At 36.5% G+C, this 16,892-nt stretch overlaps 1 protein-coding gene and 1 long non-coding RNA gene across 6 annotated transcripts in view; one reads left to right on the forward strand and one right to left on the reverse strand.

Moving 5' to 3' along the window:
* The window catches only part of LOC132425744 (uncharacterized), a 169,536-nt gene extending 160,713 nt beyond the window's left edge, over nucleotides 1–8,823 (reverse strand). Inside the window, exons 1-2 of one of the 2 annotated variants that reach the window (XR_009519493.1) lie at nucleotides 8,712–8,823; nucleotides 880–969 (exon numbers count right to left, since the gene is read on the reverse strand). This is a non-coding gene — a long non-coding RNA (uncharacterized lncRNA). Of the gene's footprint in view, nucleotides 1–879; nucleotides 970–8,619 lie in introns of both variants that reach the window. The other variant, XR_009519494.1, reaches the window with a different exon arrangement.
* Nucleotides 8,724–16,892, forward strand: part of SMARCAD1 (SNF2 related chromatin remodeling ATPase with DExD box 1) — a 70,328-nt gene continuing 62,159 nt past the window's right edge. For 2 of the 4 annotated variants that reach the window (XM_060011989.1, XM_060011991.1), the window contains exons 1-2: nucleotides 9,100–9,213; nucleotides 9,496–9,734. In XM_060011989.1, coding sequence (XP_059867972.1) covers nucleotides 9,545–9,734 — 190 coding nt within the window. In that variant the 5' untranslated portion in view covers nucleotides 9,100–9,213; nucleotides 9,496–9,544. Of the gene's footprint in view, nucleotides 8,880–9,098; nucleotides 9,214–9,495; nucleotides 9,735–16,892 lie in introns of those variants that run through there. The other 2 variants (XM_060011990.1, XM_060011992.1) reach the window with 2 other exon arrangements.

The following is a 16,892-nucleotide window of genomic DNA, read 5'->3' on the forward strand; positions in this document are numbered from 1 at the left end:
AAATTAAGTACAATCCATCATGTGCATATGCAGCTTTCTGGAAGGCATTCCATAGTTTTTTAAAACTCAGATTCTCAAAAGAGGTTCATTACCATCCCCTTCACCTCCCCAAATTAAGAATGATTAATCTAGGAAAAGAAGTATTTGCTTACAAAGTGGTAAGATTTGTCTTATTTTCCTGTTACCAAGGAAGAAAAATATATTTAGTTTTATGACTTGGCATCTTGTCTTTTCCGTTTCATATTTGCATGTGGGAGGTTAATTTACACAAGTTTCCATTACTAACCAGGTGTGGTTTACGTTTTTAAGATATCAGGTTTGCAAATCCCATTTTTAATCGCTGTTGCTGTTTATTATTTTGTTTGGTTTCTTTTTTTTTTTTTTTTTTTCTTTTTGGTACGCGGGCCTCTCACTGCCGTGGCCTCTCCCGCCGCGGAGCAGCAGGCTTCGGACGCGCAGGCCCAGAGGCCACGGCTCACGGGCCTAGCCGCTCCGCGGCATGCGGGATCCTTTGGGACCGGGGCACAAACCCGCATCCCCTGCATCGGCAGGCGGACTCTCAACCACTGCGCCACCAGGGAAGCACTGTTTGGCTTCTTATTCAATTCAATTCAAATTTGGAAGGGTTGCTCCTTCCTCAAATTGCTTCATAGTTTTATTTTGGTAAATATAAAGAAAAAAAAATTCCAACAAAGCCTTTCCTCCTATTTAATGAAGAAATTTGAAGATTGTAGCAAACATTTTCACTGAGCCCATTTCAAAACTAACAAGTAATTAACAGGATTTTGGCAGCTGTATTAGAGTTCTATGAAGAAACAGAAATGATAGGATATACATATAAGTATACAGGAAGAGATTTACTATGAGAGATTGACTCACTCAATTTTGGAGGCTGAGAAGTCCCTCTGCAAGCTGGAAGTCCAGGAAAGCCGGTGGTGTGGTTCCAGTCCAAGACCCAAGTCTGAAGGCCTAAGAACAGGTGAGAAAGAAAGAAAGGATGGACGTCCTAGTTCAAGCAGACAGTGAATTGGCCTTTCTTCCACCATTTTGTTCGGTGCAGACCTTCAATGGATTGGATGATTGCCGAGGGCAATCTTCATTACTCAGTCTTCCAATTCAAATGCTAATTTCTTCCAGAAAGACCCTCACAGACACACCCAGAAATAATGTTTTACCAGCTATCTGAGCATCTTTAGCCCAGTCAAACTGACACATAAGATTAACCATCACAGCAGCCCTACAAAAATATTTATTTTAATTTAAAAGGTGAATACTGGGACTTCCCTGGTGGTCCAGTGGTTAAGACTCTTCGCTTCCACTGCAGGGGGCACAGATTCTATCTCTGGTCGGGAACTAAGATCCTGCATGCCACACAGCACGACCAAAGTAAACAACAACAAAAAAAAGACAAAACAATATAAAAGGTAAATTCTATTCCCATAGGGACCCCTGAAGCAATAATTTATTTCCGACATCTTAGTCACCACATTTGAGTAGTCCTGCTGACAAAATTTTATTTTATGGTCTGTATTCTAGGAACTTTATCTTAACTACCATGTTGAATCATAAAAAGCATTTTAGTGGGAAGCAGCCGCATAGCACAGGGAGATCAGCTCGGTGCTTTGTGACCACCTGGAGGGGTGGGATAGGGAGGGTGGAAAGGAGGGAGACGCAAGAGGGAGGAGATATGGGAACATATGTATATGTATAACTGATTCACTTTGTTATAAAGCAGAAACTAGCACACCATTGTAAAGCAATTATACTCCAATAAAGTTGTAAAAAAAAATAGGAGTTTAAAATCCCTAATTCATTACAGGAAACTTGAAATCCATAAGAAGAGAATTTAGCTGGTGACAAGATCGGAAAATGTTTTTGAGTGAAAGTGCCTAGCATTATATTGCGTGTATATCTCAAGTTCAAATAGAATAGAATTGAACTGACATGGAGCAATGAGTGGGCAATAAAATGTAGATAGAACGAATGCAGTTAAGATGAAACCAAATAAGATCCATATTTTATCCCTCCCCCCAAAAAAAAAAAGCATTTTAATACAAATTAGAAATGATAATGCCTTTCTATGACTAAGTATATATTTCTAAAGAAGAGGTGCCTTTAATCTCATTTACATTACTGAGAAAGAAGAATTATATACTACTGTGGGAAATAATTCTTCTGGCAAAGAACGCAGAGAGAAAAATGTGACAACACGTAAACAAAATCTATCAAGTGTTGACTTTTGGACTCAGCTACTCCAAACTTGAGATGAATAAGAAATGAGCCTATGATTTCTAGACAGTTTCTGAATCTTGGCATTTTAAGAAGGGAAAATAAGGAATCTTTTAGTTCTAACTGAGAGAATCAGTACATTTGAGACAAAAATGTAGGAAAATGCTTGGATATGTTCCAGTTATCTATTACTGCATAACAAATCCACCCTCAGATTTAGTGGTTAGCCATTTTATTATATCTTATGATTTTGTAGGTCGGAAATTTCGGCCAGGCTTACGCAGTGATTCAATTTTATCATTTCTTTCTCATTTACTAGTTCGAATACTTTTATAAAGAGACACTTTCCTTCAATCATTATTTGATTACTTAGTAGAGACCTTTATAGAGAAAAGGCAGGATAAAAGCATGATTCTTTTCCCATACTTTTTAGTTTTCATGATAATTGTCTCCTTTCATTCTCTAAAGATAACCAGTATTTTTTAATATCAGAAAAAACTCATAGATTTAAACATATTTAATGGCTTTCAAATAATTGCAATTTTTATATCTTATTGAAGTTCAAATTGCACCATCTTTGGCCTGTAGTAGGAGCCTCTTCAAGTTGACTCTTGAATCTTTTTGACATGATGTTAGTGGTCTTTGATAATTTCCTTGCTTTTTGGTATATGAAGACATACATTCCAGGCTCATTCTGTACATTTCCTCTCCCAGACTGGAATCTGTCCCTTTTCCAAAAAGTCCTGGTTTCCTTTAGTGGTAAATGATATTTCAAGACCACAGTCTTGGAGGTAGGGATATGTATTAGCCTAATCAGTTCCTAGGCCTTTCCAATGAACACAAATAGGAAACCCACATACAATGGATTTATATATATATAGTGTGTATCAAACCTCATAAGTTCCTACAGATATTTTCAGTTCAAATAAAGGACCACTCTGCACTCTAGGATTTGCACTCTAACCTCTAACACATTTAGCTCCTTTCTTCTACTTGAGGATTCTGGTTCTCCAAGAAATAGGAAATGATAGAGTTATTCATTTGCTTTACCCAATAATATACACATAACAGTCTAATACTAACACACTTACTGCAATACAATTACTAAAAAGCTAAGAAAGTATTTTTTTCATATGTTCCTACCATTCTCTCCCCATTTTAAGAGGTATGCATTGACAGATCATACAGCCATTAAATACTATACTCTTTGCCTTTGAAACTTCATATTGTCTTTGTTCTATAAATAACCATGTAGTTAGTGCTTGATATCTGTCCTCACTTCATTGTCTCTATTGACAGTTTGGTTTTATGAAGCTCATTTTCTAATAGATTCTTCAGGAGTGCTCAAGAGAGCAATATCCACAGAGTTCTGGCATGACGTTGATAGCTTACCTGTGTCTTTATATTTGAAAGGCACTTTTGCTGAATATAAAATTCTTGGGTCACATTTTATTTCCATGATCATCCTAAATACAATACTCCATTTTCTTCTGGCATGAAGACTTGCTGTTAAAAGTGTGTCTATAATATAATTTTCTTTCCCTTATAGGTCACTTGCTTGCTTCTGTCTAAATGTTCAAGGAATATTTAAAATTTTTCTTTAAAGTCTAAATTTTACTAGAATATGTCTTGGTGTTGGCCATCGGGTTGATATTCTTAGGTAAGTGATGTACTCTTTCAATACATAGTTTCAAATCCTTGTAATTTTCAGGAAATGTTTTTTGAATTATAGTTTTGAGTTATTTCTTCCACACCTTTGCTTTGGCTTCCTTCTGTAGTGACTTCAATTATAATTATGTTGGATCTTCTTTGTTTATCTTCAATATTTATTATTTTCTCTTGAAATATCTTTGCCTTTATATTTTTAGTTTTAATTTTTTTAATCCTTTTCACCCTCTATTTCTCTTAAGGCATTATCTGTTATGTTGTTTATCTACGTGATACAACCAGTTTAATCTACCTTTCTAATTTTTTTTTTCTTTTACTTCTCTTCCTTTCTTGAGGTATGTCACCTCTTTCCTGAGATTTGTAAACTCTGGTTCATGTTGTTCTTCCATAGCATGTATCATTTTGAAGATACTCAGCTTATTTTAAAATTTATTTCTCGTTATCTGTATGCTTAGACATTTGGTCTAGTTATTATTACTATCTTTAACTCACTCAACAAGTATTTACTGAGTATGTACTATGTGCAAACAGTTATTGTAGCCTGAAGTTGAGCCACATTAGCCAATCAAGCTTATTGTTTTATGCAACTAAAATTTTGTAGTGGTTATGCAACAAAAAGTGGACTAGTACACCATATTTATAATTATTAAGTCCTAACTATCTTTAGTCTTAACAGAATACTTTTACACCATGAATTGTCCATTCTTGAAACCTTCATTTTTTTACCCTGTCAGCTGGATTTATGTCTTTAGGAACATTTTAAGGAAGATGTATTCCCAAGAAATAAAATTTGAAATTTTTTTCTTGCATAAATTAATAATATATATGAGATCTAGAAAATTACTGAGTCCCAATCTTTTCCCTCAAATCTTTGTAGATATTGCATAATTACCTTCAGGCATTTAGTTTAACGAACAAGTTTTTGACTGATTTTTTTTGTCCCTTTGTAGGCTGTGGGGGGGTTTATGGTGGAAAAAAAAATGCTTGCAAGACGTTGTTTTTAATTCTTGAAATTAAAAAAGAATTCTTTAGGATATTTTTAGTAGATAGTCTCTTTTAATTGCTGCTGTCTTGAACCCAATGCACTCTTTCACTTGCAGACTAATGAAAACTCCTGAACATTTTCTATTATAGTTTTCGTTATTTATTCTGGACATTTTCTTTGATTATATTAATTAATCAAAGGTTGTTTCTCAGTCTTCTGACTCCTGTATTTATCATTTCTTTAAATCTTATTGATTTCATCTCTTTGTTTTTTTCCCTATGCATTCTAGGAGAGAAGGTGGTTTTCAAATTTTTCTTCCATATCAATAATTAAATGTTTACAGTCACTTTTTTTAAATTGTTATGTTTACGGAGTTATAATTTATAAACAGTAAGATTAACTTCTTTTAAGTCTATATTTGAGTAAGATTTGACAAATTAGTCACCACCATAATCAGACCACTCTGGGAAAGAGCAGAGTGAGACAGGCAGAGGACCAAGGACTGAACTTTGGAGAATGACCATATTTAGGGTCAGAAGGAAGAAAAATCAGAGGACTGGTTTTCAGCCCCAACTCCTGCTATCATTCTAGAAGATTTCAGGTCCAAATAGAGAGTCCTTCCACTCTCTTGTGCCTGTTACGAGATACATTGTGTCTCCATCCCCCTCCCCCCACACCAAATTCATATGTTGAAATTCTAACCCCCAGTATCTCATAATGTGACTACACTTGGAGATAGGCTCTTTAAACCTATCTAAAGGTAATTAAGTTAAAGTATGGTCATTAAGTGGGCCCTAATCCAATAGGATGTGTCCTTCTTAAAAAAGGAAACTTGTACACAGACAAGTACAGACGGAAGACTATGTAAAGTTGGGGAGAAGACAGCCATCTATAAGCCAAAGTGAGAGGCTTAGAGCAGATCCTTCCCTCATGATGATCTTCAGAAGAAACCAACACTGCCAACACCTTGAAACTGGACTTCTAGCCTTCAGAGCTGTAAGGAAATAAACTTCTGCTGTGCAAGCAACCCTTTCTGTGGTATTTCGTTATGGCAGTCTGTGTTACTTTGTTATATACTCTCTTAATCTTTTGATCCATCATCAATCAAACTCCCAATCTTGGATCATCATTGTAATTCTCCCAGGTCAATGAATGCTGCAGAACCACCCCACACTTAGAACTGGGAGAGAATGCTTCCTAGACTGGACCTAGTGCTTTACAGGGCTCAATTTGGCTCTTTTTCAGCTACATCCAGTCCCAAAGGACAAGGAATCTGTGAGGGAGATGTTCACTCAGAACCTGTGCCTTGATGTTTAAAAAATGCTTTTGATAGTAGTATGTATACGTTAATCCCAAACTCCTAATTTACCCCTCCCCCTATCTTTCCGCTTTGGTAACCATAAGTGTGTTTTCTACATCTGTGGATCTGTTTCATATATAAGTTCTTTTGTATCATATCATTTTTTTTTTTAGATTCCACATGTAAGTGATATCATATGATATTTGTCTTTCTCTGTCTGGCTTACTTTACTTAGTATGATAATCTCTAGGTCCATCCATGTTGCTGTAAATGGCATACTTTCATTCTTTTTTATGGCTGAGTAATATTTCATTTTTTATATATATATATATATATATATATATATATACACATATACATATAAAGCTACATATAAATAGATAACCAACAAGGACTTACTGCATAGCACAGAAAACTATACTCCACATTTTGTAATAACCTATAAGGGAAAAGAATCTGAAAAAGAATATATATATATAAATACACACACACATACGTATAACTGAACCACTTTGCTGTACACCAGAAACTAATGCACATTATAAATCAACAATACTTAAATTAAAAATTTTTAAAAGTTTTAAAAAAACAAAAAATAAACATAAAAAAATAATTAAATAGCCATGACCATAGTCAGTGAGAATGAACCAAAAACTTCAGCAAAAGTCACATACCTAATGAATATTTTATTCCTTAAAATAAACATACAGGTTTGTTAAAATAATAAAGTCAGTTCCTGACGCAGGGGGGAATGCTTTTGAGTACCTGGCTCTCAAAATTCTCTGCTCATAAGGCTCCAAAATGGCTAACAGTGATTTTTTCCCCAGGTCTTTTCTGCTGAGGGCCAATAGTGCTTCTAGTATCTATATCCTTAGACCCAGCAAAAAGGCCCCTAGGTCAGAGAGGTGATGGAGCAGTGGGGTGGGAGTAGGTTTGCCAAATTTAATACAGGGTACTTTGTTAAATTTGAATTTCAGACAAACAACACATAACTGTTTAGTATGAATAAGTTCCAAGTATTGCATGGGACATAATTATACTAAAAAAGTATTCGTTGTTTATCTAAAATTCAAATTTAACACAGCATACATTTTTAAAAATATGCCAACCCTAGGCAGGGTCAGACTTGGACATTTGAGGTGGGTGTCCATATGCACGAACACAAGGCCTCCAATGGTATCAAACTAAGTGGAAGGAGGTGACACAGGGAAGGCAGGACACATGTGCCAACCAATGCTCTTTGAATCTCCCACATTCTGACACATAGGAATTCTAAATTCAGCCTTGCTTTCCAGGTCATTTTCAAAATAGGATGATAGAACGAACATATTATAATTTTACATTTTGTTAGCTCTTGTATTTATAATGTTTCAATATTTAGATATATGGTATGTGGGTCTCCATTTCCACTCTTGTCCCAGCTCTACAAAATGTCAAGGAGTTAGGACTGCTGCAGAAAATTGCCCTAAGAGGTCAACAGTATCATCAACCACAATTAAAAGATGGGGAAAGTGAGACTTAGAGATGTTATATACAATTTGCTCAAAGTCATTCAGCTAATGGAATCCATTTTCAATGCTAGATCTTTCTGAATATAAAGCAAATATTCCTATTTTTCTATTACACGTACAGCATGGTGACTACAGTTAATCATACTGTATTGCATATTTGAAAGTGGCTAAGGGAGTAGATCTTAAAGCAAATATTTTTCAACACCAAAAATACTTTACTATTTATAAGTTGATGTAACCTTTGATCACATAATTTAACATGCATGCATAAATCTAGGGCATTTCATGGGATATTAAAGATAGGTACAATGGAAATCCCAATTGTTCAGTCGTTGACCCTGAATTTTATGGGCCTATACATTTAATTTTATAAGCGTGCCCACATGTGATAAAATTGTGGGTTCGTGTTCTGCAATTCAAAACACTGATTTATAAACAGAGTGCTAATTTGAGTTTACAGTGACCAATGTATTTGTCAGAATAATGACTTGTAGTAATTCTTCTTCAAGGTAAATGCCAACCAGTGGATCAAATTACGACTCAGAAAATTGCCTGCTTAATGTTAGAACAAAGGGAGGAAATATTCTTAACGTAATATTTCCATTAAGATATCGGAATTAATTGTCATATTCCACTCTAGGAACAATCCAGCCAACAGTGCGGAGGCAGTTCATACGCTTTGAAGCGCAACATACCTGGGTTTTCCTCTTTACCAAATTAACTACTTAACATCTGCAGGCCTCAGTTTCCTTATTTTATAAAAACAGCCTTCTTGAGATTATACGTAAAGGCTTTAGAACAATGGTGTTATACTGTCGACATATTATGTAAATATTATAGATTATATTATATTAAATATTATTATTAGGCTATATATTGTCATTGTGCTATTTATTATTGTTTTATTTAACAACTTTCTGGCTAACCTGAAGAAACAGGCCGCAAGCAAGCTCCCAGGGCAAAGAGGCGGGTATTGGCTACCATGACAACAGCGCGCGCCTAGACATTTTCCACTTACAAGTCGCTGAGGAAGAGAAAAGCCTAGGCTGCGTGTTGCGTCATCACTACGCGCTCATTAGGCTTCTCTGTTCCGTTTTAGAAGGTCCCGGCCCGGCTACCGTCGCTCCACGCCAGGAATTATTTTCGCTTTTCAACCTTTGTTACAGGGCACCGAGGCTGCAAGACCGTAAGTACCAAGGGAAGAGTGACACCGAGCGAGCGAGCGTTAAAAGAGGTGCCGCAGAACACTCCCCACTTCTGAACCTTCCCTGTGTTTTCTTGATCCTATCAGCTTCCTCTCAGCTGGGATCGCGCCGCGTCAACTTCCGGGCGGGTGCCCGCCAGCACGGCCTCCGCCGCTCCCCTCCTTTGGCCCCTTTGTGTCCCCGCAGTGTCGAGGCACGGGCCCTGGCACGTCCTTTTTCGAGGCAGGGAGCATCGTAGTGCAGGGAGCCTCTCACTGTGGGCGGGCGCGCCGCCCGCAGGGGGTTAGCGTGGGGAACGTGCCTGCGCGTGCTGGGGTAAGAGGAGGTTGCACGAGGGTCAGCGTGTGGTTCGAGGAAGGAGGGGCGGGGTGGGGGGGTGGGAAACGAAGGGGAGTGAAAAGAGCAATGGAAAATTTTAAAAGGATACCACTGTCCACCTGATTGTTGTGGCCTAACAATGAGGCGCTGCCATGATAGTCATCCTGAGCCACTGGCATGTTTGCGTGCTCTTAATTGCCTTCGGAATGAACTGCTGTGGCTTTGTATTTTATATTGATTTCATGGCCTCTTTTTTCTCTTTTTATTTTCTCCCTGCAGATAGTTCATTTAAAGCTCCCATCCCCACGAGGTGGTGGTTTCTACCAATATGAATCTTTTCAACCTGGACCGTTTTCGCTTTGAGAAAAGGAATAAGATTGAGGAAGCGCCCGAAGCAACCCCTCAACCCTCCCTGCCTGGCCCTTCTTCACCAATTTCTCTTAGTGCTGAAGAGGAGAATGCTGAAGGGGAAGTTAGCAGGGCAGGCACCCCTGATTCAGATATAACTGAAAAAACAGGTGAGTTACAGTGTTGCAAATTGATTCAGCATCAAGAGATAGAGAGGTTTTTTCGTTTGTTTGTTTTTTTGGGTTTTCTTTTTTGTTTTTTAAGAAGGCAGAAGAGCTTCTAATTTTTGTGCTTGATGTCATACATACTGATGCATTGTCCTTCACCATGCCCTTTTATATACAGCTTTGGGACTGCCAAAGGCACCATGTACCTACAACTGATTATCCTTCCATAGTTGTTCCGCTTTTATGGGAGTTCTTAGATTATGGCCCAATGATGGAAGCTAAAATCAGAATTTAGGTCAGAGTGGTAGCTAAGGGAGGAAGAACTAGGTGAGTCAGTCCTATGATAGACTTTGAGGATGTTATTGCCAGACGTTTACATTCATTCCAGTATTTCTCCAAAAAATATTGATCATCTGCTGTGAGTTAGACTTTATTCAGGGTGCCTGAACACAGCCTCTATGAGCAAATGAAGAGCAGATGACGTACAAATTTTGCCAACCACCTGACTTCCTGGAGCTCTCCAAAGCGCAAATGAATAATTGGTATTCTTCATTGTGAACGAACCATTTTTAACCTCTTCAGTTAATTGTTATGGAACAGTAGGATTTGAGAAGGAGTCAGAAATTAGCATTCCCATCTTAATCTGTGTTCTTCGAACAGTTAGTGATTAGAATATATATGATCTTTTACCGTGTTTTAGGCATAGCGGTGAGTGCTTCACATCCTCTCATTTAATTTGTACAACAAGCTTATAAGATATTATTATCACATTTTGCAGAAATGAGCCCCAGGGAGGTTAAATTATTAGCAAGTTCGTAGAACCAGAGCTCAAATCCAAGCAGTCTAATTCCAAGTTATATTTTAATGTTTAATTCAGTAATACCTTTTTTTAGTGCAAAACTCAGTATTTCACAAGCAGCTTTTAAATTTCAAAATTGGTAATATATGTCTTCATCTTTGATATCCCCATTTTGTTTGCTACTCTTCTACTTAAATGTAGCAGTGAGGGCAGAGTCCCTACAAGTTATCATTAGAGGAATATTTTAAAATACTTTGGTGTAATTAGAAGTCAAATTTTGAAAGGCTTTGTTTATCTGAAGAGTTTTGAGCTTACCTGATTTCAAACCACTGGAGGATTTAAGCACTGGAGTGACATCCCTGTGTGCATTCTTTGAACAGATATTTGGTTTGCATAACGTGCTGTGGTTAATATCTAAACATCCAGGTACTTTAATATTTTAACAGTAAATATTTTAATCTGTTTCTTGTGTAGTTAGAGAGGGCAGGGAAGGCCAGGGTGTAGGCATGGGATTTTGAGTCCTTGGAAGCCTCTGCTTCTCGTTTTAGTTAAATGGGACATTGGACAAGTCACTTAGATTATCTGAGATCCACAATTTTTTCACCTCTAAAATAAAAGCACTCTATAAACTGGAATTCAATGAAATGTTTTAGTTATTTATCAATATTAGTAATGTGAAAATTGTAAATCCTTTTTCTAATCAGAAGGTGTTTTTCTGCTTTCCTCTTTTTTTCCTAAGGAGACTTCACTCCATCTTTCTTTATTGGGACTTTTCATACGTAAATTACTCTTAAAATTGAGATTGTCTTTAGAAATCGTATGGTCAGTCTTGATGACACTTGGAAATATGGAAGTCAGGTTTTTTTCAGGAATGGTGAGGGTTCATCCTACTAGGAATAGAGAGCTTTGCTTTTGGAAAAGATTATTTAATTGATCCTGTGGATTTTTGAGAATCTTGAAAACTAAGGCAAAGTTGAGACTTTACATTGTAGATCCATGCAAGAATAGAAGGGCAAAATGATGAAAGAATCTTGTTTGGTAAAAACAATCAGCCTAGCAGTCATGAGTACTATGTATTGTTAAAGGGTAGAGTTTAAAGTGAGAGAAATCATTTAGGAAGCTCTCATAGTCCAAACTTAATGATGGCAGTACAGATAGAGAAGAACGAGGTATGAGAGATCACAGTAAGAAAGGGCAAGATTTTACAATTAGGTCGTTGTGTAGGAGTGAGATAAAAATGCATGTCAAGAATTTTAGTCTAAGTGATTGAGGGAAAAAAGGTAGTTCTGTACATTAGAATAGGTATGAAGTACCCACTGTAAGACGTTGGTCATGCCTTTAAAAATTCAGATGAGAATCAAAGGTCCTGCCCTCAATTTAGCAGTAGACCAAACGCAGCTTAACTTAGCATGGGGGAGGGAGATGCAGAATTGCGCATTGGGCCTGTGCGGAGGTCAAGACACTGAAGTTGCATTTAAGATCAGACTGGATATGGACATTGGGAAATTGTCAGTGGGATATGAATATTGACCTTACTTTCTTTATCATCAATTAGTAACTTATTCTGTTATTTTGTGGGATGATGCTATATTTGTTTATTTAAAATAGTTTTAAGGTCTAAGTCAGCTTATAGGACAGAAATTGTATATGGTTAAAAGTACCTGTAATCACTCTTTTTCAGTTAATCCTATTACTTTACATAATATGAGTTAAGATTTAATTTCCTACCCCTCTCCTTCAGTTACTGTGCCACAGATACACTGTTCCTTGAATATGCCAAACCCCATTCAGTCGTTCCTTCTTCCCATTTGCTCTTCCATCTGCCTCCAAGACGCTTTCTGTTGATATCTGCTTGTGACTCTGCTTTGTTCCATTAGGGCCTAGTGAAATGTTACCCTTTTTTAGAAGGTCTTTTCTTGACCACTCTCTCTGAAGTAGCAACCACCCCCCTACCCCCTTTAACTGTACTGTATTTTTCTATATACAATGCATTATGTATACGTGTCTCCCTTATTAGAATATAAGATCTGTAAGAGCAAAGACCTTGTTCATCTATCCATCCCCATTGCTCAGAACAGTGACTGACTGGTGTATAGTAGGCCCTCAGTAAATATGTGTTGAAAGAAGGAGTTTTGGATGACGATTAGGTGGTATTAGTCCTTTGTACACATTTTAAAAATATTCCTCCTCCTCTTTATGGTCTTGAAACAGTGCCGTAGCCATCAGTCATTCTTTAGTCATGGATACTTGAAACTACTTTTGATATAGGCCAGGCTCCCTTAATCCAACCTTTAGATATGAGGGCATACACTTAACCTGTGGTCACCTCCCCCTGCCTAGGTCTATTTTACTCTCACAGTGCACAGAATTATCAATGGTTATTAATTACACTTTATTTCTCTTTTTTTATTTGACTTTTCTGGGAGCATAGCAGGTTTGGAGAGAATAAAGCAATGACAAATGAGTGTGAGAGGAGAGAACCTACTATGTTTTATTCGTAAAGAATAAAAAGTTGAGCTAAGCATAATCCTCAAGTTACCACAATGTGGTAACTCATAATAAGGGAAGATATTAAGCAGTGTAGAACCACAGTCTGATTCACAGTGATTAAATTATCCCTTCTTTCTGTAGAGGATCAGGAAAAGTCATAGAGAGATGACTTTGAGTGGACCCTAAGCAATGACTCGTTGCTTATTCAGTGAACTAGGGATGGAAATATATGTTGCCTTGGAGTGTAGTATGTAAATGGAATAGGTGAGGTTATCTAGGGAAGAGGAGGTGTAGGGCAGTATAGATGAAGCTGAAAAGATTTAGAAACAAAAACTGCTGGGTTGGGAGGGGCCTATATATGCTGTGCCAGGGAGGATGGACTTTATTTGGTACACAATATAGAGCATTTCAGTATGGGAAAAACATTAATGAAGATGTTGCCATAATTGAAGCCTAAATGTAGGGAAATGACAGTGGGGATGACAAAGGAGGCAGTTTAGGGAAGTTTTATATGGTATTTATTTGATGGTATTTGATGATCAGTTAAATGTGGAAGATTTAAAGGTAACTCACAGGTTCCTTGCTTGGACAGCTGAATGATGGGCACTGTCAACTGAATTAGGCAGTAGGATTAGGAGGAAGACACCAAAGCATGTTGAATTTGAGTTACCTCTTATATTTCAGTAGCAAGGTCTAGTAGAGGGTTGGACATTGGAGTTTGGAGCTCAGAGAGTGGTGGGAACCTGAGAAATCAACTTTGGAGTCATCCTTGTGGTAGTTACCAAAAAATGTCCTAAGCAAGATATATGGTAAGAAGCATCAATATTTAATGATGGACAGAGGAAGGGAAACCAATGAAAGATATAAAGGATGACTAGAACAGTCATAGAAAATGATAATGCCCTGGAAGTTAAAGATAGGAGAGTTTCCAGGGTGGTGTATAGTGAACAGTATCAAATGTTGCAGAGAGGTCAAGTTGGATCTGATCAGAGACCACTTTCCTTGGAAATTAAAGTTCCTGTTGACCTTTAGCAGTTTCGGTAGAAAGCTGAAGGAGTGAAGACTACTCTTCCAAGACGGGAAAGAGAGAAACAGCTGGATGGGGAAGCAATGTCAAGAAAAGATGTTTGAGGAATGTTGAAAATTGAGCATCCAAGGGGAAGAAGCTAGGGGAGAGGAAAAGGATGAGGGAGGGGAGGTATCTGAAGACAGGCATCAAGGGGATGGGAGTGCGCACACAGCTGGACTATTTAACTTGGAATAAAGACACATTTTATCCAGGCGAGGGGGAGTGAAAGAGAAAAATAGATGGGTTCATAGGTTATTATGGGGTTGGGTTGGAGGAAAGTTTCAGTATATGCTTGAAGAATTTCTTGATAAAATATATTCAGTCTTCTAAAGTGGTTGCTCTTTAGATGTGGTTGTCATGTAGAAAGTAACCATTGTTAATAAGTGAGAGAAAAAATTTTAATTATACCTGTTATCAGAAAAGATTTCCAGAGAGCAATGCTCTGCCACTTATGGATGGTATGATCTTGATTAAGACATTATCGTTTTTGGATTTCACTTCCTTTGTCTAGATGTTCTCTGAAGTCCTTGCAAGCAGTAAAATGGATAAGATCCTTTGAATGAAGCTGAATATACCATTTTAGCCTTATGATCTGTAACCATCAGGTATTCCTTAGTCCTTTTTAAGTGTGTGTGGCCAAGATGTGAATCATCATTATATCTTTGGATAGAAATTTTGGTTTCTTAATGTCTATTAATGTTAGTTGAAAAGCAGTAATTGGTAAAAGGGTTAGTGCTCAGTTGTTCTAATAGAAAGTACAGTGAGTCTAAATGTCTTAAGTACATTTTAAATGTACATTTTTTGTTTGTGTTTTCCTTCTCTACCTTTTTACTTTCCATGCTTGGCTATTTTCTTCAAAATAAAATGTTATATAAAAAAATTAAATGATTACAACAGTATGTAATGAAGAGAGACTCTTCTGTAATCCTCGTTTAGTGTTGGTATTCTTTTGTATTTTTTTCCTGCCTGTATATATTCTAGCTTTTTTTTTTTAGATAAAATAGTATTATGTACATACATATTGTAATGCAACTCACTATTAACTAAAAAGTAGATTTTTTATACTCTCCATGTCAGTTCATATAAAATATGCTGTACTTCAATTTTTTTTAGTGACCACAGTGTATCTTATTATACACAGATGTATTATAATTCATGTAGTTTCCTGTTTATAGACATCGGTTGTTTTGGTTTATTTCTTCTTCTTTTTGTTGTTAAAAGAATGCTGTAGTGACCATCCTTTTGAATAGATATTTTTGCCTCTGTACAATCTGTGGAAGAATTCTGGGAAATGGAATTGTCAAATTAGAGGGAATATGAGTAATATTTTAGTAATTGCCAAATCACCCTACACAGAAGTTTTACCAATTTGCACCACACTACAGCTTGGTTTTCAGTTGTCTGCTTTTTCATACCAGGCTAAAATATTGCAAACATTTTTAATTTTTAAAGGGCTAATAAGCAATTAAATTGCATTATTTTTATTCTTTATTTTTAAGGTTAAGTATGTTTTCATAAATGTTATTAGCAATTTGAACTTTTTCTGTGTTCCTTTTTCTCATTTTCTAATAAATGATTTATAAGTTTTTTAATTTTATTCTTTTAATTCTGTTTGTTGTTTGTGACAGAGAAGTTTTACATTTTTATATGGTCAGTTTGTTCATCTTTTTCAAGGCTTACAGGTTTTAGGTCCTGATCTGACCTGGTAAAAGATTTGGTAAAAGAAAGCCATTCCCTACCACCACATTATAAATATATTCATCCATATTTTCTTCTATCACATCTGTGTTAATTTTCTTCTTAATTGTAGTAAAATGTACATATGTAAAATATGCAATAACTAGTTTTAAGTGTACAGGTCAAAGAGGGTTAAGTACATTCACATTGTTGTACACCCAATCTTTGGAACTCTTTTCATCTTAAACAATTAACAATTCATCTTAAAACTGAAACTCTTTACCCCTTAAACAATTTCTTCTTACCCCCAGCAATCACCCTTATATCTTCTGTCTCTATGTACTTGACTACTCTAGGTACATTATAAAAGTGGAATCATACAGGATTTGTCTTTTGTTACTGCCTTAATTTCATTTTCCCTAATGTCTTCAAGATTCATCCACATTGTAACGTGTATCAGAATTTCCTCACTTTTTAAGGCTGAAGAATATTTCATTGTATATATACCTACATTTTATTATTCATTTGTGGATGACACTTGGGTTGCTTTCACTTTGGGGCTATTGTGAATAATGCTGCTGTGAAAATGAGTATACAAATATCTCTTCCAGACCCCGCTTTCAGTTCTTTTGGGTATACATCCAGAAATGGAATTGCTAGATCATACAGGAAACCACCATATATTTTCCACAGTAGCTGCACCATTTTACATTCCCACTAACAGTGCACAAGGGGTCCAGTTTCTCTCCATATCCTTGCCAACACTTGTTATTTTCTGTTTTTTTGTTTTGTTTTTTGGGGGGTTTTTTGTAGCCAAACTGATGGATATGAGTTGTTTTTTTTAATTTTTTTAAACCTTAACTTTCATCTGGAGTTTGTTATAAGGGCTAAAGAAAAGGTGATACCGTTTTCTCCTTTGTTCATTATTTATCATTTACTAGTCACTTATCCCAGAACCATTTATTGACGAATCCTTTTTCTTATATTTGAAATGTCATCATTATAGGCATACCTCAGAGATACTGCGGGTTTGGTTCCAGACCACCACGATAAAGTATCACAGTAAAGCAAGTCACATGAATTTTTTGGTTTCCCAGTGCATATAAAAGTTATATTTATACTATAC

This window comes from Delphinus delphis, chromosome 5 (genome assembly GCF_949987515.2).
Source record: "Delphinus delphis chromosome 5, mDelDel1.2, whole genome shotgun sequence".
In the NCBI taxonomy this organism is placed as follows: Eukaryota; Metazoa; Chordata; class Mammalia; order Artiodactyla; family Delphinidae; genus Delphinus; species Delphinus delphis.